At 57.7% G+C, this 22,449-nt stretch overlaps 1 protein-coding gene across 3 annotated transcripts; it reads right to left on the bottom strand.

Annotated features, from left to right (window-relative positions):
* Nucleotides 1–1,429: 1,429 nt before the first annotated feature.
* Nucleotides 1,430–22,304, bottom strand: SLC35E4 (solute carrier family 35 member E4). Of its 3 annotated transcripts, XR_016227335.1 has the most exons (3): nt 21,045–22,304; nt 16,523–16,775; nt 15,938–16,071 (listed from the first exon to the last, which is right to left on the bottom strand). XR_016227335.1 is itself a non-coding variant. In XM_089323387.1 (2 exons), exons 1-2 carry the CDS (start codon nt 21,661–21,663, stop codon nt 4,368–4,370), a joined length of 726 nt encoding a protein of 241 aa, XP_089179513.1. In that variant the 5' UTR covers nt 21,664–22,304; the 3' UTR covers nt 1,430–4,367. The 3 variants fall into 3 exon arrangements, 2 of the variants coding, with proteins under 2 accessions (XP_089179513.1, XP_002719741.1); XM_089323387.1 differs by lacking the exons at nt 15,938–16,071; nt 16,523–16,775 and adding an exon at nt 1,430–4,474; XM_002719695.6 differs by lacking the exon at nt 16,523–16,775 and having other exon boundaries at nt 15,105–16,071; nt 21,045–22,300.
* Between the last annotated feature and the right edge of the window lie 145 nt (nt 22,305–22,449).

The following is a 22,449-nucleotide window of genomic DNA, read 5'->3' as shown; positions in this document are numbered from 1 at the left end:
AAGACACCTGTGTCCCACACCGGAGTGCCTGCCTGGGTTCAATTCCTGGCTCTGGCTCCCAGCTCCCAAGTCCAGGTTCCCACTGATGCAGACCCTGGGAGGCAGTAGGTGATGGTTGAGTCCCTGCCCTGTGATGAGAGACTTGGCTTGAGTGCCAGTCCTGCACATTACGGACACTTGGAAAATAACTAAAGCAGCAGATGGGAGCTCTCTGTCTTTCAATTAATTTTTTTTTTAACAGTTAGAGGGAGAGAGGGAGAGACAGAAGGGACAGAGAGATCGTCTATCCATTGGGTCACTCCCCAGATGGCTGCAACATCCAGCGCTGGGCCAGGCCAAAACCAGGAGCTTCATCCGGATCTCCCACGTGGGTGGCAGGAGCCCAGATACTGGGGCCATCTTCTGCTTTCCCAGGCACGTTATCAGGGAGCCGGATCGGAAGCGGAAGCAGCCAGGACACAAGCCAGCACCCACGTGGACGTTGGCACTTCAGGCGACAGCTTTCTCTGCTGCACCACAATGCCGGCCCCTCACGTTGTTACTGATTAAAGCTTTAGATGTTCTGTTTATTTCCCTGATTCTTTTGTATAAGGTCTGAGGCTTTCGTGTTGTCACATGGGTGTCCAGCGATTACAGCTCCACTTACTGAAAACTCTCCTGTCTCCCCAGTTTTGCCTTTGACCCTCTCTGGACTTTCGCTCCGTATGGTGTGTGTTTCTCTCCTGTCACCAGTGTTGCACTGTCTTGAGGACTGCAGCTTTGCAGTAAGTCTTAAAATAAGGTATTGTTGGGCTGGCGCCATGGCTCACTTGGCTAATCCTCCACCTGTGGCGCCAGCACCCCAGGTTCTAGTCCTGGTTAGAGCGCCGGATTCTGTCCCGGTTGCTCCTCTTCCAGTCCAGCTCTCTGCTGTGGCCCAGGAAGGCAGTGGAGGATGGCCCAAGTGCTTGGGCCCTGCACCCGCATGGGAGACCAGGAGGAGCACCTGGCTCCTGGCTTTGGGTCGGCGCAACACCAGCTGTGGCAGCCATTAGGGAGTGAACCAGCGGAAGGAAGACCTTTCTGTCTTTCTCTCACTGTCTATAACTCTACCTGTCAAATAAATTAAAAAAAATAAATAAATAAGGTAGTGTTTTTCCTCCAAGTGTACTTAAAGTCTGGGTTATTCTGATTTCCTTGCCGACCATCTACATTTTAAAACCAACCTGTCCTCAGTAGCAACAGCAAACAGCCTGCTGGCACTTTTACTGGAAGCACATTAAACCTCTCAGCCAATGTATGGAGGGCTGGCGTCTTTATTCTGTAGAAGCTCCTCGCCCGTGAGCACAGCGTGTCTCTCCTTTGAATTCTTTCATCAGTGTCTGTAGTTTTTAGCAGTTATCTTTTATAAATATATGTATTATATATTGCTTTTTTATGACTTAACGTATTTATTTTTTTTGACAGGCAGAGTTAGACAGTGAGAGAGAGAGAGACAGAGAGAAAGGTCTTCCTTCCATTGGTTCACCCCCCAAATGGCTGCCACGGCCGGCACGCTGCGCCGATCCGAAGCCAAACTTAACATATTTCATGTAAGGGAAGGTGTTGTAGTTTTTTTTTCCAATTGTTCACTGTTAGGACATAGAAATATGAGGTCAGCATTGTGGCATAGTGGGTTAAGCTGCTGCCTACAGTGCCAGTATCCCATATGGGCACTGGTTCAAGTCCCAGCTGCTCCTCTTCCAATCCAGTTCCCTGAAAATTGGGGAAGCAGCGAAACATGGCCCCAGCACATGGGCCCCTGCCACTCACGTGGAGACCCAGATGAAGTTCCTGGTTCCTGGTGGTGGCCTGGCCCAGCGCTGGCCAGAGGGAGTGAGCCAGTAGGTGGAAGATGTTTTCTCTCTCTGTAACTCTGAGTTTCAAATAAATAAATACATCTTTTATTAAAAAGGAGAAAAAAGATTGATTTTGCATGCGTTGATCTTGTCGCCTGTGGCCTCGCTGAGTTCAGTGGCTCTAACTAAGCCTTTGTGCAGCCTACAATCAAGTGATCGAGTTGATTTGATCAGCTCGAGACAGTTGTATTTTGTCCTCTCTAGCCGGGGAGTTTGATTTCTATCTTTGTTTTCTCGCTTGGTTACACTGCCTAGAACTTCAGCTACAGTGACACAGGTGGTGAAAGGGGAGGTTCTTACCTTGTAGAAAGAGGTCATCCCATCACCAGTAGGGGCCGTGTGAGCGGTTGGATTTTTGTAGGTGCCCTTTATCTGGTTAAGGAAGAGATTAAGGAGAAGTGGGACACTACTCCCTCCTGTTTTCTGGAAGAAATGCGTAGAATGGGCGTGGCTTTTCTTTCTTCTAAGTGTTTGGTGCAGTTCACCAGGGAAGCCATCTGGGCCTACAGTTCCTTGCTTAGACAACGTAACAGTGAATTCAGTCCTTCTCATTGGGATGACTGTGCACGTTACATCGCAGCTGAGGATTGGCAGTTTGGGATTTTAGAGAACTAGGGCCAATTGCATTTTTAAAGCCATTTAAAAATAATTAGTATTTATTTTATTTGAAAGGCAGACAGAGAGAGAGAGATCTCTTATCTGCTGGTCCATTCCTCAAATGCCTGCAACAGACAGGGCCGGGCCAGGCTGAAGCCAGAAGCCAGGACTCATTCTGGATTTCCCATGTGGGTGGCAGGGACCCAAACACTTGAGCTGTCATCCGCTGCTGCCTCCCAGGGTGTGCACAGCAGGAAGCTGGGACTGAGAGCAGAGCCGGAACTTGAACACAGGTCCACTGACATAGGATGCAGGCGGCCACCAAGCCAAACGCCTACCCCCAACTGCATTTTTTTTCTCTTCTTTTTCTCTTTTCTTTTCTTTTCCTTTCCTTTCCTTTCCTTTCCCTTCCCCTTCCCCTTCCCCTTCCCCTTCCCCTTCCCCTTCCTTCCTTCCTTTCTTTCTTTCTTTCTTTCTTTCTTTCTTTCACAGTCAGAGTTAGTGAGAGACAGAGAGAAAGGTCTTCCTTTTTCCGTTGGTTCACCCCCAAAATGGCCGCTACGGCCGGTGCGCTGCTCCGATCTGAAGCCAGGAGCCAGCTGCTTCTCCTGGTCTTGGGCCAGGACTTGGGCCATCCTCCACTGCACTCCTGGGACACAGCAGAGAGCTGGCCTGGAAGAGGAGCAACCGGAACAGAATCCGGTGCCTTGACCGAGACTAGAACCCGGTGTGCCGGTGCCGCAGGCGGTGGATTAGCCTAGTGAGCTGAGGCGCCGGCCAACATTTTTTTTTTTTTTTAATAGAAGCTCTGGAAAAGATTCTGCTTCCGCAGGCCTGTCTGCACTGTTCCGTTGTTGCCTTTATCATCTGTAGGGTCTATGGTGATAGCACCTTTCCATGCCTCTTACTGGTAGTTTGTCTCTTGATTTCTTGTTAGTGCAGCTAGTGGTTTATCTATTTTAAAACATCATTTAAAAGGACTATCAACTTTCTTAAGATTTATTTGAAAGGCAGAGTGACACAGAGAGAGAGAGAGACAGAGACAGAGAGCTTCCATCTGCTGGTTCACTCCCCAAACGACTGCAACAGCCGGGTCTGGGCCAGGCCCACGTCCGACGCCGGGCCCCAGCTCCCTGCTGATGCACTGCCCCCTGGGAGGCCGCAGTGGTGGCTCAAGCACTCGGGTCCCTGGCACCCACGTGAAGGACCCGGGTTGAGTTCCCGCTTGCAGTGTTGGCCCAGCCCAGCCTCTGCCAGCGTGGGCATCTGGGAAGTGAGCCAGCTGCCCACCTCATCTGTGCTGAGTGCATTTTCACCTCACCGTGTGTGTGTGCCGGGGCAGAACCCCAACAGGACCATCTGTGTACACAGGGGCAGGCGCGTGCCTGTGAGGCTAGGAGTTCGTTTCTCGAGGTCCCTCCTCTCCTGTCTCCAAGCTCCACGACCCCCCTTCCCGTTCCTTAAGTTGGAAAATCAAGGCCTTTCTTCTCCCTGCTCTGCCACAGGCCTGCTGAGCCTGGATCTGCTTTGGGCCCAGTGACGGCTGGAGAGGACAGCGAGGGCCCCTCTGCTCTTCAAACCTCAGTTCCTTTGGTCAGGGAAAAGGACTGCGCCCCAGGCGCCTCCCTGGCCACCACTGCTGCTGGGGCTTACCTGAGGGCGGGGCCAGGCGGAGAAAAAAACAAACACAAGATTTCCTTCCCTCTGCACTCACTGGGCCCCCTTTGTATTCCTGGCACTAGAAAGACAGGCAGCTCCTGGAGCTCTTTCTTCCTGTGCCCGGTGAATGGTTCCCGGATTCACGCTGACTTTCGAATGCAGGCCAGGAGATGCAGAGCAAGCAACAGGAAACCCACCTGCCCATCCCGAATGCTTCCCCAGCACACCCACCCGCTAGCGTTGCCATCCCAGAGTCCCCAGCTGTTCACGCATTCCCTCCAGGGCTCCGACAGCAGCTCCTCCTCTTCCCACAATCTCAATTTCCCACAGCCGAACGTGGTCTGAAAAGATGAAACGGAAAATTCCAGAAACGAGCTATTTATAAGTTTTGAACAATTTTGATTTAGATCCCTTGTGTTCTAGTCTGTTACACTTGTTCTATGCTATCATTAGTTACTGGGTTACTCACTTAGTGAATCTGATTTGCAAATTAAGCTGTATCATACGACTCTGTGTTCCTATAGGAAAAACCACAGTTGATACAGGGTTTGGTGCTGTCTGCTGCTCCAGACAAACTCTGGAGTCTTGGAATGCACCCCTGGGAATACCTGAAGGGAATGCTCCTGAAGGGGCAGCCAGGGGGGCAGCTTACTTAGAAATAGAACCCCAAGAAATCTACTTTTAAAAGCACACATGTCTGGGATAGGTGTTTGGTGCAGAGGTTCAGATGCCGTGCGGGACGCCCACACCCTGTATCAGTGTCTATGGGCTCAAGGTCAGACCCCACTCCTGATTGCAGCTGCCTGTGGGTGCACAGCCTGGGAGGCCGCAGACGATGAGTCAGGTACGCGGGTCCCTGCCACCCACATGGAAGGCCTAGAGGTAGTTCCAGGCTCCTGGCTGTGGCCTGGACCGATCCCAGCTGTTATGGGCATTTGGAGAGTGCATTAGCTGATGGATGATATCTTTCTCTCTCCTTCCCTCTCTCTCTCTTTCTGTCTCTCTCTCTCCACACCCTTTCAAATAAATTAGATAAATGAATAAATAAGATTTCTTGAAAGAAGTGCACGCTCCTTTTCAGAGAAGGGAAAGCTAATCTGGGTCACCCACTGTGTCCCTGTCCTCGGGAGCAAGTTGGCATTTTGGTGTTGGAGTGGATTGCCTGCCTTCCAAATGGTTTTTCTTTTTTTTTTTTTTCCAAAGACGTATTTTTTATTCAGTATGTTTTCTTTTCCTTTTTTTTTTAAGGATTTATTTATGCATTTGAAAGTCAGAGTTACACAGAGAGAGGAGAGGCAAAGACAGAGAGAGAGGTCTTCCATCCACTGGTTCACTCCCCAGTTGGATGCAATGGCCAGAGCTGCGCCCATCCAAAACCAAGAGCCAGGAGCTTCTTGCAGGGCTCCCACGTGGGTGCAGGGGCCCAAGGACTTGGGCCATCTTCTACAGCTTTCCCAGGCCTCAGCAGAGAGCTGGATTGGAAGTGGAGCAGCCTGGACTTGAACTGGCGCCCACATGGGATGCAGGCACTGCAGGCGGTGGCTTTACCCACTATGACACAGTGCTGCGGATGTCTCCCACAGGCTTGTGTGGGGGCTGGGATGCTCTTGACCTTGAAGCACAGCACACAGCCTTGTTTACCTGCTCTGGGATGGAAAATCTTCGTGCCCTCCGAGGCCGTCACCCAGCACCCCTGCACGCAGGATCCGTACCGCCTTGGAAGGGGCCTAGGAAGGGAGTCTGCAGGTGTGGATTCTTATCCCACTCTTCCACCCCTGGACTTTTGATGTGGGAGGGATTCCACCTGCTCCATAAAGTGAAATCACAAACTCCCGTGACAGCCACGGAATTGTCGCAGGACAAGCGCAAAACAAGTGAAACACCTTCATCGACTCAAGTTTAGATTCTAGAATCTAAACACCCTGTCCCATTAAACAGAAGTATTCCAGGGCCTGGGGCTGTGGCGTAGTAGGCTAAGCCTCCATCTGCAGCACCAGCATCCCATACAGGCACCAGTTCGTGTCCCGGCTGCTCCACTTCTGACCCAGCTCTCTGCTATGGCCTGGGAAAGCAGCAGAAGATGGCCCAAGTCCTTGGGCCCCTGCACCCACATGGGAGACCTGGAAGAAGCCCCTGGCTCCTGGCTTCGGATCAGCGCAGCTCCAGCCATTGCAGCCATTTGGAGAATGAACCGGCAGATGGAAGACCTTTGGAGAGTGAACCAGCAGATGGAAGACCTTTCTCTCTGTCTCTTCCTCTCTCTGTCTGTAACTCTGCTCTGAATTAAATAAATAAATCTTTAAAAAAAATAGAAGTATTCCAATGAGCAGAAGACATTGCTGCGTACACAGAAAAGGGGTGAAGAAAGAAAAGCAAAGAACAAAAAGCAGCTTGCGGCGCAGCCCTGGGTGCAGAGGCTAAGATGCCTCAGGACACCTGCGTCCCACACTGGAAGCCCAGGTAGCGTCCCGGCTCTGCTTCCAATCCAGCGTCCTGCTAATGTGATGCAGTACTTGGGCTTCTGCCGCCCACATGGGAGACCACGTGGCGTTCCTGGCTCCTGTCTTAGGCCTAGCCCAGCCCCGGCCTTTGCAAGTATTTGGGGACTGAATCAGCAGATGGAAGGTCTCCCTCCATTTTCTCTCTGTCTTTCAAATAGAATGAAAATAAATTTAAAGATTTTAAAAACCAGACTGATCATTTAGAAGTCACTTTCCATGTCACTGTGGACAGGGAGACAGGAAAATAGAAAAACTGGCTAAGGGTAGCCAGTAAAGCCACCGCCTGCAGTGCCGGCATCCCATATGGGTGCTAGCTCAAGTCCCAGCTGCTCTGCTATGGCCTGGGAAAGTACTAGAAGATGGCACAAGTCCTTGGGCCCCTGCACGCACATGGGAGACCTGGAAAAAGCCCCTGGCTCCTGGCTTTAGACTAGCCCAGTTCCGGCCACTCTGGCCATTTGGGGAATGAACCATCAGATGGAAGACCTCTCTCTCTCTACCTCTCTCTACATCTCTGAAACTGTGCCTTTCAAAGAAATAAATAAATCTTTAAAAACTAAATTTCCACACTGACCAGGCTCAAATCAAAATGGAGTCACTCACACTAAAGCTGAAACCAAGCTGTTTATCTGACCTGCAAGAAATGAGGATTGGCCAGCGCCGCGACTCACTAGGCTAATCCTCCACCTTGCGGTGCGGCACACCGGTTCTAGTCCTGGTTGGGGCGCCAGATTCTGTCCCGGTTGCCCCTTTTCCAGTCCAGCTCTCTGCTGTGGCCCGGGAGTGCAGTAGAGGATGGCCCAAATGCTTGGGCCCTGCACTCCATGGGAGACTAGGATGGCTCCTGCCATCAGATCAGCGTGATGCATCGGCCCACCAGCAGCGGCGGCCATTGGAGGGTGAACCAACGGCAAAGGAAGACCTTTCTCTCTGTCTCTCTCTCTCACTGTCCACTCTGCCTGGCAAAAAAAAAAAAAAAAAAAAGGATTAGCGAGATATCAGCCACATTTTGCCGGCAGGCCAGTTTGCTTTGACATGATAACAAGTTCCCTCTGCCCTCATCTTTACACAAAAAAGGTAACCGGAAGTACCCTGTTAACCAAGGAGTTATTTTCCCGTGATCCTGTCTCCATGTGCCAGCCTTACACGGGGCCTAACGGCGAGGAAGCCAGTCGGCTTTTCCTCCCCTCGTTCCTGTCCTGATCAGCCTTTCTGTTGCTCAGCCGGTCAGAACACGTTTATGGGACGAAGCGCTGCCTGACTGTTAAATCCAGAATCCAATTTAGAAGATCCATACATTGCTACAGTCTGGTCCTCTGACACCCCGCTTCCTCCTCTTTGAACGAAGTCACCTTGGTTTGTCCATGGGGCTTCCTCTTCCCCGTGGGCAAGACAAGGAGTGAACTAGGTCTGTGGCTTGCAAATGGCGGGTGAGGGGGCCCTGGCTCACCCACAGCCCCCGGCTTTGGCCCGGTGGACCCTGGGCTCCAGCTCGAGCGGCACGGACAAGGGTCCCGACACCAAGCAAAGCAAGTGCACAAAGAGAGATGCCGCCCGCAGCTCCTGCTGAGTCAGAAGTCCACTCTTGGGGCGCCTGCATCCCTTACTGGGGTGCCTGGGTTCGAGTCCCGGCTCTGCTTCCAATTCCAACTTCCTGCCGCTGTGCACCCTGGGAGGCAGCAGGTGATGGCTCAAGCACTCACATCTCAGTCACCCTGGGTGGGAGACGCACGTTGAATTCTAGGCTCCTGCTTTTGGCCTGGCCCAGCCCTGTCACAGGCATCTGGAGTGTGAACCAGCAGATAGGAGATTCTCTGTCTCTCTCTTCTCTCTGCCTTTTTTTTTTTTTTTTTTTTTGACAGGCAGAGTGGACAGTGAAAGAGAGAGACAGAGAGAAAGGTCTTCCTTTTTGCCGTTGCTTCACCCTCCAATGGCCGCCGCGGCCGGTACTTTGTGGCCGGCGCACCGTGTTGATCCAATGGCAGGAGCCAGGTGCTTTTCCTGGTCTCCCATGGGGTGCAGGGCCCAAGCACCTGGGCCATCCTCCACTGTACTCCCTGGCCATAGCAGAGAGCTGGCCTGGAAGAGGGGCAACCGGGACAGAATCCAGCGCCCCGACCGGGACTAGAACCCGGTGTGCTGGTGCCGCAAGGCGGAGGATTAGCCTAGTGAGCTGCGGCGCCGACCTCTCTCTGCATTTTGAATACATTCTTTTATAGCAATTTCTCTCTCAAGTCAGGTTGACTAAATTTAAAGATTTGTCTGTTATCTGAAAGGCAGAGTCACACAGAGAGGAGAGAGAGAATCTTCCATCTGCTGGCTCACTCCCCAGATGCCCACAAGAGCGGGGCTGGGCCTAGACAAAGCAGGGAGGAGCCAGAAACTCCGCCCAGGTCTCCCACGTGGTGGGCAGTGCCCTGGGAGGGTGAAAGTGAGCTGAGTCCAAGAGAAGAATTTCCACAGGGACCCTGCAAAGCAGCAGCAGGAGGCGGAGCTCCAGAGGGAGGAGTTACCGGGAAAGCCTGTGAGGGCGCTAGCTCTTTTTCCATGCAGCAGCGGCTACCTAGATTTAACCAATCAGGAGAGAGCAGAACAACAGCTAACAACCAATCAGAGGGCTACAATAACAACCAATCAGGAGGTTGGGATAACAACCAATCAGAGGCAGGCATAAAAGCCATCGAGGGCTGGGATTGATAATCCTGTCTAGCCTGTTCTCATGATTAAAAACTAAGTTGCTGCAGGCAGCCTCTGGGAGGGGGGCACTTTGCCCACCCTTAAAGCGACCCCGCCCCTTCTCTCATTGCCTGTTAGCCACCTAAGTCCTCCCAGCAGGAACCCAACAACTTGAGCCAGCAAGCTGCCTCCCAGGTGCCTCGGCAGGAAGCTGGATCAGAAGCTGAGGAACTGGGCCATGAACCGGTATCCGAGATGGGACGTGGGCATTGCCGGCACTGGCCGAATGTGCTGTGCTCAGCGGTGATGCTGGCCAAGCTTAGAGAGGGAGGAGGGCTCCCTGAGAGTTGTGACAGCCAGAGCCGGGTGAGCGGAGGCCCGGATCCTGGAGGGCTCCATCAGGCTTGGGGAATGGGCAGGGTGTGACAGAACTCCCCCTGGACCTGGCTGGAGGAACCCCAACCCAAACTCACCACCCTGATGCACAGCAATCCCACCACTGGCACCAGGAAGAAAGTAGGAGTTTACTTTGCAATACCTGGGGGTAGGGTGTCGGGGAGGGACAGGGAACGCCCAGCCCGCGGGCCTGACAAGGTCCATGAGACCACAGAGTCTGATTTGGCCATGGCAGCCGCAGGTGGGACTCAAACATTCAGTACAGCATAGTATATTCAGTATAGCAGGTGATGGTTTTGTGTGGCCCCTGAAGGATGCTATCAATAGCCAAATGGCCCTGGGCAGAAAACCAGGTTCCCTGTCCCCTACAGACCCAGAGCAAGGAGTCTTAGTCCCTGAGGGACTAAGGGCCGTGGATCTCACAGATGACAGCTGGTGTGGGGTCAGCTCCTTGTGCAGGTATCTGCTTGGTCCACGGAGCTCGTGGCCTTGGATTGGTCAAGCCATGGCAGGCTGGGATGTGCTGAAAAATGATTGGCTATTAGACTTGATGAGGGCATGAAGTTCCTGGTAAGCATCTCAAAATAGAGTCTGGGCTGACCCCGAGCTGCTCCCTCTGTCGAGTGAGTCTGTCTGAGAGCTCGGCCGGCTGCTGAAGACAGAGGAGCTACAAGCCAGGGGAGGGAGCTGTGGGCCTGATCAAGTCGGCCTCGGAAGCATCAGGAACGCGGGCTGGGTTTCAAGGGCAGCGGGGTGGGCTAGGAAAAAGCTGAGCACCTCAGGGCTTCAGAGACTGTGTGCAGGGGCCACCAGGAAGGGTAGGCTCCAGCCATCGCCGAGCCAACACTGGCCAAGAGCGTGCCGTGTTGCCGGGGAGAACGTCCAGGTGTGGCCGACAGGAACCCACGCAGGGCAGCAAGTCTCCCTAACTCCACGGGGCCCCAGGCTGTCAGTCATTCACCCAAGAAACAGCCACTGATTCGCAGCCAGCTTCCCACGTGGTCCCAACGATCCCACCCCAGGTAGCCCGGGCGTGGTCAGTGTGCCAGGCCACGTGGAATAGGCCGGGCCACGTGACCGACAGGACCGAGATGACACAGCGGGACCTCTGGGACTGGATCAGCGAAGAGGTGATGTTTGGTGCGGCAGCTAAGACAGCCCTTTGAGGGTGCCACTTCCCACACCGCAGGGCCTGGGTTTGAGCTCGGGCCCCGCTAACGCGGACCTGGGTGAAGACTCAGGTACGTGGGTCCCGGCATCCACGAGGGAGACCCAGGAGGAGTTCTCCCCAGTCCTGTGTGGGCGGCAGGGACTCAACTACTCGGGCCATCCGTAAGGCTTCCGGGAGCTGCACTGACAGGAAGCTGGAATCCGGAACCAGAGCACTCTGGATACGGGAGACAAGTGTCCTAACCAGAGTCAACCACTCGACCAATTTCAGAACTATTTAAAGGAAGTAAAAATCAGCAGAACAGAAACCAAGCAGAAGAGGAATACGGAGGGGCCGGCGTGGGGCACAGGAGACGAAATTGCACCCCACGTGAGCGCCAGCTGGAGTCCCGGCTGCTCCACTTCGGATCCAGCTCCCTGCTAATGCGCCTGGGAAGGCAGCTGAAGATGGCCCAAGTGCTCGGGCCCCTGCACCCACGTGGGAGACCCGGACGGAGTTCCTGGCTCCTGGCTTCTGCCTGGTTCAGCCCCAGCCATTTAGGAGGTGAACTAACGGATGGAAGACCTCTCTCTCACTCTGCCTCTGTGATGCTGCCTTTCAAATAAATAAAATACATCTTTTTTAAAAAAAAGAGGGATAATCACAGAAGAGTTTGAGAGTGAACTGTGAACACTTGTTATTTATTTATTTATTTTTTAAAGATTTATTTGTTTACTTATTTGAAAGAGTTACACAGAGAGAAGGAGAGGCAGAGAGAGAGGTCTTCCATCTGCTGGTTCACTCCCCAACTGGCTGCAAGGGCCGGAGCTGTGCTGATCCGAAGCCAGGAGCCAGGAGCCTCTTCCGGGTCTCCCACATGGGTGCAGGGGCCCAAGCACTTGGGCCATCTTCTACTGCTTTCCCAGGCCACAGCAGAGAGCTCGATTGGAAGAGAAGCAGCCAGGACTAGAACCAGCGCTCATATGGGATGCTGGCGCTTCAGGCCAGGGCGTTAACCCACTGCGCCACAGCGCTGGCCCCGAACACTTTTTATTTTTTAAAAATCATCTAAGAATAGAAAAAAAAAGTCCGGAAAAATAAAGAAATCAGGGGCGGGCTTTTGGCACAACAGTTACCACTCAGGTTGGACTCCAAATCCCGTATCAGAGTCTGGGTTTCACCCCTGGCTCCAGCTCCTGATTCCGGCTCCCTGCTAATGCAAACCGCGCCAGGCAGCAGGTGATGGCCCAAGTACTCAGGTCCCTGTCACCCCCACGGGAGACCCAGAGGCAGTTCCAGCCTGGGCTTGGCTGTGGCAGGCATTTGGGGAGTGAACCAGTGCATGGGTGACTTCTGTCTGTCCCTCTCTGTGTCTCGCAGATAAATGAAATCCACAGTCAAAATTTAAAAAGCAAAAGGACCGTGGTTCTTAGCTGTTCCAAGCTTTCCGGGACTCTAGAAGTGGAGGGGCCCAGCCGGGGTGGTTTCTGGCGTGCCTGGGCTGATTTGGGGGGTAAAAGTCCGGGGAGGGGGGACAAGAGAAGTCCTTATTTCCCCATGGCCCCCGAGGGCCACCAGTGGAGGGCAGAGGGCGCCCCAGCGGCTGGCGCTGAGACCGGCTCTGTTCTGCCGTCCACAATGGCAGGATGCCCAGCTCAGCTCAGCTTCCCCCCTGCTCAGCTCCAGCAGGAACGTGCCCCGGGCGGGGCGGGGCGGGGCGGGGTGGGAGGTCGCGCAAGGCTGAGGGGCGGGGCAGGTCACAAAGGAGTCTTGGCAATGAGACTCAGCTCGCCCATCTTGATCGAGGACCCCCAGTGGCTGAGCTCTTCCCACAGCCCATTCCCGCAGCCTTGGCCGCCCGGGGGTCAGGTCCAACAGCTGCCCCCACTTCATCAGCGGCGCGGGGGCGGCGCTGTGGCGCACAGGGTTAAGCTGTGCTGCCTGCAAGCTCCTATCGGACGGAGCACCTGTTCAAGCCCTGGCTGCTCCACTTCTGACCCAGCTCCCTGCTAATGCACCTGGGAAAACAGCAGAGGGTGGCTCAAGTGCTTGGGCCCCTGCACCCTCGTGGGCGACCCGGATGCAGTTCCAGGCTCCTGGCCCAGCTCCAGCCATCGCAGCCATTTGGGAAGTGAACCAGCGGGTGGAAGATTCTGTGTCCCTCTCTCTCTCTAACTACCTTTCAGATAGAGACGCACAGGGACTTGGGGTGACCTTTAGTTGGAGCTTCTCAGCCTGGCGTGCGTGGGAGAGGGGGAGCCTCCCCAGGAAGGTGGCATCTGTCACTCTGCGAGGGCTTCCCAGCAGGGCCGGATCGCAGGCCCAGGCTCAGAGAGGTGAAGCCACTTGTCCGAGGCAGCACAGCTAGTGAGAGGCAGAGCCAGGAGGGACGCTGACGTTTCAGTGGGACACTCCCTGGCCCAGGACACGCTGAGACCTCTAATTACTGCTGTGATCCTGGGCAAGAAGAACCAGCCTGAGGTCACACAGGGAGCAGGAGGGACCAGGACTCCAAGCCCGGCTCTCCCACTGCTGGGAGGAGTGCCGAGGGGGGCTCTGGCTGTGAACTTGGGGAATCGCCTCCATGTCGGAGGGCCCTGAAGCTGGTGAGAAGCCAGTCCTAGGTCAAGTGCATCTCTAATACCCCCCTGCCCTGTCCCCCACCACAACCAAGAGCAGGCTTAGATCTGACAGGAGGCTCTCTCATTGGCCCCACGAGGGTCAGGAGCCCAGGTGAAGGTGGAGCAGTGGGCCTCCTGCTGTGGCGGGGCTCCCTGGAATGGGGAAAGGGCCCTGTGCCAGGCCACCTGTCCCTCCAGCCTGCTGGGCCTGAACAACACGGCAGTCCAGCAGTGGCTGAGCTGCACAGGCTGGGCTGGGCTGGGCTGTGGCATCTCTGAGTCACAGGGAAGGGGGGTGGCGGGTGACTCAGCCCCGGCCCACTTCCCCTCCTGCAAGGCTGGGCCGAGCTGTGTGTGACCTTGCAGGCCCTCCCTGCCTGGCACTGTGGTCCCTGGTGGATTCCCAGGGAATGGTTCCTTTCCGAATCCCAGCTCCCTGCACCCCAGCCTCAGCCTGGTCCCGCCCCTCACCCTCACACACAAAGGGGATGTTTCCCAGATGAATCTGGAACCTCAGAGAAGGTGGGTGGACCAGAGAGGGACAGCAGGGTCACCACCATCACTACTTTCCTCATTCCTGGCCCTGCCCACCAGGCTCCTGATCTGAAACCTCCCCAAAGGGAGCACCAGGCCCATTTCGCAGATGCAGAAACTGAGGCCCAGAGAAGGGAGGGCAGCTACCCAAGGCACACATGAGGCAGCAGAGCAGGATCAGGTCCCAGTCTCCCTATCATTTTTTTAATTTCATTTTTTATTTAAAGACAGAGAGAGAAATCGATCTTCCATTCACTGGTTCACTCCACAAATGCCAAGAACTCCACCCAGTCTCCCATGTTGGTGGCAGGGACCCAAGTACTTAGGCCATCATCGGCTGCCTCCCAGGGTGCACATCGGCAGGAAGCCGGAATGGGAGGCGGAGCCGGGCCTGAGCCTTAGGCACTCTGCTATGGGCTGCAGGCGTCCCAGGCAGCGTCTGACCTGCTGCACTTTCCCATCCGGGACTTTGACCAGGTGACCCCCTAGGTGAGGTAGCCAGGCCGGGGAAGGCCAAGAGGCCAGGTAAGCAAGCCGAGTGGGGCCAGCCGGCCAGGGAGGCTCTGGGCTAGCTCCAGGTGTGGGGACACCCACCAGAGGTTGTCTGCTGGAAGGCAGCCGTGCTCCCTGTAAGGCCCCGGGGCCAGCCCTCCCTCTCCCCTGAACCCCATCCCTCCTCCTCTGCACCCCCATCCCTGGGCATTCCACCCCTGCCCCGCCCCGCCCTTCTCTCTGGAGGAATCATGGGTTTGGGTTTGGACCATGACAAGGGAGGTGCCCATGGGGATCTGAAGGAAGTTGAGGCTGGGGGGTGGGGGGGTGGAGCCAAGGGGAAGAAAAGTGAGCCAGGAGCCCGGGGAGGCCCACGAGGGCCCGAGCCTGAGGGCCTTGTGGTCTGGGTAGGGAGCTCTCACTCTGTCCCTCCTCCAGAAGGTGTTTCCAGGGCCTGTGGCCTGGCTGGTGCGGGGCCGGGCTAGGGGCCAGCACGGCCTGCGGTGGCTCAGGGAGAATGGCCTGGTTCCGGCGACGGTGACACTTGGTGCGCCCTACATTCTCATGGCTGCTCCCTCCCCCCCAGGGATTCACACAGGTGTCCAAGCAAAAATAGTGTATTTGAGGACGGAAGACTCAAAACTGGCGGGCACCAGGGCACCAGCTGCCTGGGGTTGGCACCAATTACCCCAATTCCCGGCAGCGGGGGTGGGGGTGGGGGCAGCTGCCAGGAAGTCCTTCCCTGGGCCCCCTTGCTGCCTCCCCGACTCGGGGAAGGACTGTGAAATCTCCCAGAGTTGTCGCCATCATCATCATCATATAACACATGGAGGTTTACAAAGTGTGCCCAGTTTTCAGCGTAGCGCTTGATATCCGTCGCCAGAATCAATCCGACAAGGACAGCGACTGGGCCAGGCTGGGGCCCACCATCCAGTGGTGGGGGCGTCCGTGAAGGGGGCGAGGCAGGCTGGACGGGACGCACGTCTCTCTGGGAGCCCCCCATTGCAGCCTCCAAGGCAGCCCTCCCGGAAGGTGCCGCCCCCTTCCACGGCCCTGGTGGCGGGGACTGCCGGCCCTCTGCCTTTCCCACGGCCGCTGGCCAAGGTTGAGTTCAGGGTGGGTCCGCCCCAGGTCTCAAAGACCCTTGCCGGGCTTGTCTCTCCGCCACAGTCTCCAGCGGGATGCCCAGGAGGCCACGAACTCGCAGTTGTGGTAAAGGAACATTCCAGAAAGGGTGAGCGCGATGCCCACGTAGCTGAGGGCGCTGAGACGGCTGCCAAACAGGAGCCGGGACAGGACGAGGTTGCCCACGACGGTGAGGTTGCCCAGGACGTGGACGGTGAGGGCGGAGGTGAGGGCCAGCAGGGAGAAGCTGGCCAGGTTGTAGACCACAGACAGGAAGCAGCTGAGCAGGATGCAGGCCCAGAGGCGGGAGTCGGAGGCAGCGGGCGGCGGGGCCACCCCCGCCTCCAGCACCAGGGCGGCGCCGGCCAGCAAGCAGAAGCTGGGCAGCGAAGTGGCGTACAGCAGGGTCACCGCATCGAGCCTCTCCTCCTGCAGTAGGGCACCTGCAACAGGACAGAGGCCGTCAGCCCCGGGGCGCAACATGACAGAGGCCGTCAGCCCCGGGACGCTCACAGCCCCCGACTCCGCCAGCCCAGCGTGGCCCTCCAGCGGGTCATGCACCAGGCTCAGGCTGCCCAGACCCACGCTGCATCCACCCCCGACTACCAGCGCTTCATCTCCCTAAGCCTGGGTTTCCTCACCTGGAAGGCTGGGAAACAGGAAACCCTAAAAACAGGTAGCTGCAAGGTGGAAGACCTCTCTCTGCCTCTGCCTCTCTAACTCTGCCCTTCAAATAAATAATTTTTTTTTTAATGTAGCTTACGGAAAGCCATTGTACAGGTGACTGCTTACAGATGGCGCAGGAGGGAAGCTGTCAGTTTCCACGCCCACATCCCAAGACAAAGTGCCTGGGTTCAAGTCCTGGCTCTGCTTCCCATCCAGCTGCCTGCTCACCTGCAACTGGGAGGCAGCAGGTGAGGGCTCATGGAGTTAGGTTCCTGCCACCCACGTGGGGAGACCGGGATGGAGTTCTGGACCCAGTCCTGGTTGTTGTGGGCATTTGGAGAGTGAACCAGAGGATGCAAGATTTCTTAGGACCGGCGCTGTGGCGTAGCGAGTAAAGCCGTCGCTTGCTGCACCAGCATCCCATAAGGGCACCGGTTCGAGTCCTGGCTGCTCCACTTCCAATCCAGCTCTCTGCTGTGGCCTGGGAAAGCAGTAGAAGATGGCCCAAGTCCTTGGGCCCCTGCACCCATGTGGGAGACCTGGAAGAAACTCCTGGCTCCTGGCTTCAGATCAGTCAAGCTGCGGCTGTTGCAGACAATTGGGGAGTGAACCAGCAGATGGAAGATCTCTCTCTCTGCCTCTCCTTCTCTCTCTGTAACTCTGACTTTCAAATAAATAAATAAATCTTAAAAAAAATCAATCTTTCTCTCTCTCTTCCCCCCACCAACCTTGACACAAATAAAGCAGCCCACTGTTACTCATTTCAAGCCGATCTGCTTACGCTGTCCAAATAACGTGGAAAGTGCCACCTCCCCCAAAACTCTTGAGGTCTCCTTGGGTTCTTAACCCAGCTTGGAAGATCCTGCACCAACTACCCCAATGCCCCTTTATTCCCCACCCCCCAGGCCTTATCACACCCACCAAGACCCCACCCCCACCACAACAAAGCTCCAGCCTGCACAGTAGGGCCAGGCCAGCAAAGGGCCCCAACTCCATCACTTAATAACTATGCAGCCTTTACATTAAAGAGAGAGAGAGAGAGAGAGAGGAGGGCAGGCATCTGGCACCACAGTTAAGACCCCGTTGGGACACCTGCATCCCCTAATGGAGCACAAGTCCCAGCCCCATTTCGGTTTCCAGCTCCCCGCCAATGTGCACCTGGGAGGCAGCGGCGATGGCTCACGCAGCTGGGGCCCTGCCACCCACAGGGGGGCCCAGAGTGCCCAACTCCTGGCTTCTGGCCGTTGTGGACATTTAGGGAGTGATCCAGCAGGTGCCCAGCTCCTTCTACCTCTCTGCCTTTCAAACTAATAAAATCAAGTAACTAATTAATCTTAATTGTCTGAAAGCAACAAACTTCCTCTGCTGCTGACGCAGCGTCCTGCTAATGCGCAGCCTGGGACAGAGCAAGTGTAGCTTCCTGCCTATGTACGGCCTGGACACAGCAGTGGTGCTCACTTCCTAGGTCCCCCCATTCACGTGGGAGGCCCTGCTGAGCTCCTGGCTTTGGCCTGGCCCAGCCCTAGCTACTGTGGGCACTTGGGGTGTGAACCAGCAGATGGAAGATCTCTCTGTCTCTGCTTTTCTCTCTCGCTTTCTGCTTTTCAAACAAACAAACAAACAAATTCTCCTCTGTGATCACTGGGGAAGAGCCAGGAACAATTAGCATTGGCTCCGGGCTGGGCGGTCACCCACCGTTTATCCTGTTTGCCAGCAATACCGGGGCCTGTGGAGACGAACCCAGGGCCAAGAGGAAAGCGGGGCTCCTGCCACCTTTACCCAGGTGCTGTGTGCACCTGTGTATGCCGGTGCTCTGCCCAGCCAACTCCCGGAGGAGGCAGCGTGTCAGCCAGACCTCCAGGGGAAATGACCATGCTGGCAGGAGGGCAGCCAGTGTCAGTGTCAGTGGAGAGAGATGAGTAATCGCGAGAGCCCCCCCTCCCGCCCACCACGCCGAGCCACCATGCTTCTACTGACACAGACTTTCCCAAGAGCCCTGGGGACGCTTGCTCATAGGCTGTGTTGGAGAAGAGGAAATTTTCTTTCTTGCTCGATGTCTTTCCAATGTTTTGGCGTTGTTCTCTAGGCAACAATGCCTCCCGCCCAAGCCTTTCTAGAAATGAGCAGATCGGTGCAATTAGCCTGCTCCCCAGCTCCCAGTGGCCCCCCGCCCCCCGCCCCGCCCCGTGAGCTGCCTGTGGCCTGCACGTGCAAGGTGCCACCACAGGACGGCGTCTGGGTCTCCAGGTAAGCGTTGCTTTGGGCACGTTTCACCCTCAGCGAGGCAGCGGGCAGCAAGGCTCAAACGGCTGCCCTAGCCATCCTCTTGCACCTGCTCTACATCCTGCCCCACCCCCACCTCCATCCCCTGCAGCCCAGGGGCAGGACAGCAAGCCTCTGTCAGAGGTGAGTCACCTCCCGCTAGGGCCCCCCAGATGCCAGCTTGCCCTGGCTGCTCCCCTGCCAGCACCCCCAAACCCTCAACTTCATCCACAGCTGCCCTGCCTCTGCATAGGCCCAAGCCTCAGCCACACGCAGACAACAGCTGGCCCCTTGCTAAACCCTCACTCGGGGCTGTCCCAGCTTTGTCCTTCACGGGCTGGGTGACCTAAGGCCAAGTCACCCCGTCCTTGTGCGCAGGGGCACGTGTGGTGCTGAACACGGGGCCCGCAGCTGGCATCCCATATTGGAGTACCAGTTTGAGTCCTGGCTGCTCCACTTCCACTGCTAAGGTAGCTGGGAGATGGCCTGAGTGCGTAGGAGACCACAGTGGCTGGCACAATCCCGCCCACTCTGTTCCCGCTGCCTGGTACCCATCGCCGACTTCCAGTCTCCTGAATTTTCCCTCTTGCTCTGCCCGCATGGAGAGCTGGGCATGGTGTGGACACCTCGTGAGGCCTCGCCAAGTGTTTACTGTCGTGCCTCCCTGCACCCCTGAGTGTGTGGACAGGGCTGGAGGCTGCTCTGACTCGGCGGGTACAGCTGAGAACTGGCTCTGCAGGCTGGCACCCTGGGGGCAGGAAGGCGGCATCACCCCTCTCCCCTGGAGCGCCCCCGGCTCTCCTCTGCCTGAACTCTTGTCCACAGCACCCACAGAGTCTGCTCTTAGCAAAGGAGCTGGTGGCAGCCATTTACACTCTAGTCTGAATCTGGCCCCAGGGCCTCTTCCGGAACCTTTGACAGTAGAAATCTCTTGCTCAAATCCCATCTCAACCTCCGGCTCCAGCCTGTTCCTCTCCTCATCTCTGCTAGGTGGGGCCTCCAGGCTCCCAGGCTCCCTCCTGAGCTGGGCAGCCCACCAGTGCACCACATAAGGTGCTTGGGCCAGGTGCTGGGGACAGGGAAGAGCCCCAAAGCCTGTCTCGTGGAACACGGACCAGGAACCAAGTGGCTCAAATACAGGGCACTCAGAGCTACGATGGCAGGGAGCTGAGGGTGCTGTGGGAGCCTGGAGCCAGCATCCAACCTGCCCAGGGGGCCAGAGAGTTCCGCCTTGGGAGGGGCTGGCAGAAGTGAAGGCACCTGCACGTCACTCGGCAGGCTGCGGTGCCCGGGAGCTGGGACCTGCCCCGCCTTGGGGCCCCGCCTACCAGGGTGCCACAAGCCACAAGCTCAGGTTTCCTGGGGCTGACTCACGCCCTGCCCTCGGCTGGCCCTCCCTCCGTGGAGCTCACTCCCCAGATCTCATATGGCCTGAGGGCATAAATAGAACCCAGGAGGATGGGGACAAGGCTTCTGGGTCCCAATGCACAGAGGCCAGGGCAGGGCTGACCTCCGGCCCCTCCCACCACCCTGGGACTGCTCAGTGTCCTTCCTCCTCCCAGGGGTCCCAGGATCTCAGAGCTGCGAGGGGGGAGACCAAGCAAGAGGCCCCCTCGGACCTCCCTCCCCGGGTCCAGATAGGGCCAGGATCTGCCCAAGGTCACACAATGAACGTGACAACAGCATGGCCGGAGCTCAGGCCTCACCTGACCCCGCGGAGTGGGCACCCCGGCCTCCCCCAGGTCTCCCTGGGGTTGAGACAGCCAGAGGGTGGGGGCCGTGACTCAGACGCCCCTCAGCAGTAACAGGCGGGAAGCCAGCCTCCACCCACCCTCAGGCAGAGGGAGGGATCCCGCAGGGGCTGGGCCTGGGGCCTCGCCCTAGTCCCCCCTCCTCAGAGCCCCTCAGAGCAGTCAGAGGTCACGGTCACGCAGACCAGCCTTCCAGGCTTTTTAGGAACCGTGTGACCTTGGGCCAATCATGGAGCCTCAGTCCCTTCATCTCTGGGATGGGATGAAGGTGCCTGTTGCCATGACAACCCAGCTGCGCCTGTCTCGCCAGAGTAAACACCAGCCCCTCCCGCTCTGAGTCAAACCCTGTGCCTTCCAAAGCCAGCTCCAGGCCTTGCCCTCCCCCCTCCACCCCAAGCCACACTTTCCGGTCCCACTATAGGTCTACAACCAGACACCACATCACTTGTACAGTGAGTGCCGACATTTGTCACTGGACACATGGCCCAGGACAAACCTCTCCCTGTCTCCATCAAATGGGGACGACCTGGGGCCATCCAGGGAACCAACGGGACAATAATGGAACCAGATCACTGTAGCGTGGGTGCCCAGGGCCGAAATTCTGGGGACCTGGAACTCACAAGCTGTCTCTGAGCCTAAGTGGCCTCATGTGTAAAACGGGGTAACAGCCACATCCCTCCCACCACGCCCCAGCCTCCCACCTCCTGTAGCCAACGACCCTCAACCCTCGTACTCACTCTGCTGCACGGACTTGAGCCCTCGAAGGCAGGTGGCAGCCAGCAGGAAGCCGCAGCCGGCAGGAGGTGCCTGGAACTCCCCGGCCAAGCTGCAGGCGGCCCCCAGGCAGAGCGGGCCCATGGCGGCAAACTGCAGCGGGTGGTGGCGGCGGCCAAGCAGCGCCGCCGACAGGGCCATGGTGAACAGCGGCGTGGTGGTGGTGGCCAGCTGCGCCAGGTCCAGGGGCACCGCGCTCAGGCCCACGTTGCCACAGGCCATCGAGGTGCCGAAGGTGAGGCTGAGCAGCAGCACGCGGCGGCGGGTGCTCCCGGGCACGGGGCGCTGGGCCCGCCAGTGGCACACCAGCGCCGCGGCCAGCATGTGCAGAGCCGACAGCAGCAGGGGCCTCCCGAAGCCATGCACAGTGAAGATCCACTTGTTGAGGCTGGACATGGTGGCTCCTGCCAGCAGCCACACCAGGGCCGCCACGGCCACCCGGGCCCCGCCAGGCTGCCCGAGGGCCTGGGGGCTGCCGGCCGACCCCTCAGGAGGTCCGGCCGCCCGAGAAGCGCCAGTGGCGGCCGCGGCCTCGGCGGAGGTCATCCTGCCTTCATGATGCTCCAGCGGACAGTGGCACATCCGCGCCAGCGGGGCTGGAGCAGGAGGCGGCTCCCCTGCGACCAGCTCCGGGCCACCAGAGCTTTGGGCCAGACCAGATCCCGCTGCCCTGGCCCCCGGGCCCGACTCAGACAGGTGAGGGCACAGCTCCCTGCGCCAGGCCGGGGCCAGCGGAGACCTGAGAAGCCGGTTCGCGGTCGTGGCTGCCGGGATGCCGGGCTCGTCGGTGGCCAAGCCTGGCCTAGTCAGGGCCAGGCACCTCCTCCCGGGCGAAGTCTCCACTGCCCTGTGCGCCCAGGCCCACGCCAGGCGCTTGGATGGAAGCCGCTCTCTTGTCTCCTCTTCTGTTCCCAGGCGGCTGGAGAGGGGCGAATCCGGACCTCCGGACCTGCTGCGTGCTCAGGCCGGGCGGAGGCCTCCTGATCCGGCCGGTCCCGGCTCCGCGCAGCGTTCGGGCGGTGCGGCTAATGGGCCGGCCTGCGCTCCGGCCGGTACCAGGCGGCGAGCTCGGCTCGGCTCCAGCACAGCCTGCGCTCCAGCGTCGGGTCCCGGCTGCTCCGGCTGCGGCTGCGGCTGTGGCTTCGGCTGCAGCTCCCGCCCGGCTCTACCCCGGCCCAGCCCCGCGCGGGCGCGGCCCCGCGCCCTCGGCCCCGCCTCCGCCGCCCCCGCCGCCGCCGCCTCCCGCGCCCCACCCGGAAAACTGGGCGGAGCTCCAGGCCCCGTCCCTGGCCGGCCCCGCCCCGCGCAGCCCGCTCGCCCCGCCCCGGCCGCCTGGCATTTCCCGCAGGCTCCTCCTCCGCCCTGCCC

This window comes from Oryctolagus cuniculus, chromosome 21 (assembly GCF_051225735.1).
Source record: "Oryctolagus cuniculus isolate XC-2025 breed Fujian yellow rabbit chromosome 21, ASM5122573v1, whole genome shotgun sequence".
Lineage (NCBI taxonomy): Eukaryota > Metazoa > Chordata > Mammalia > Lagomorpha > Leporidae > Oryctolagus > Oryctolagus cuniculus.
The sequence above is the reverse complement of the archived record's forward strand: the minus strand, read 5'-3'. Positions and strand labels throughout refer to the sequence as shown.

Bases quoted from the DNA above. Each gene is read 5' to 3' on its own strand.
- SLC35E4 (XM_002719695.6), bottom strand. From the start codon at position 21,663: ATGTGCCACTGTCCGCTGGAGCATCATGAAGGCAGGATGACCTCCGCC. The intron at 16,072-21,044 runs GTGAGTACGAGG...GTCCTGTTGCAG, and splicing joins GCTCAAGTCCGTGCAGCAGA to GTGCCCTACTGCAGGAGGAG.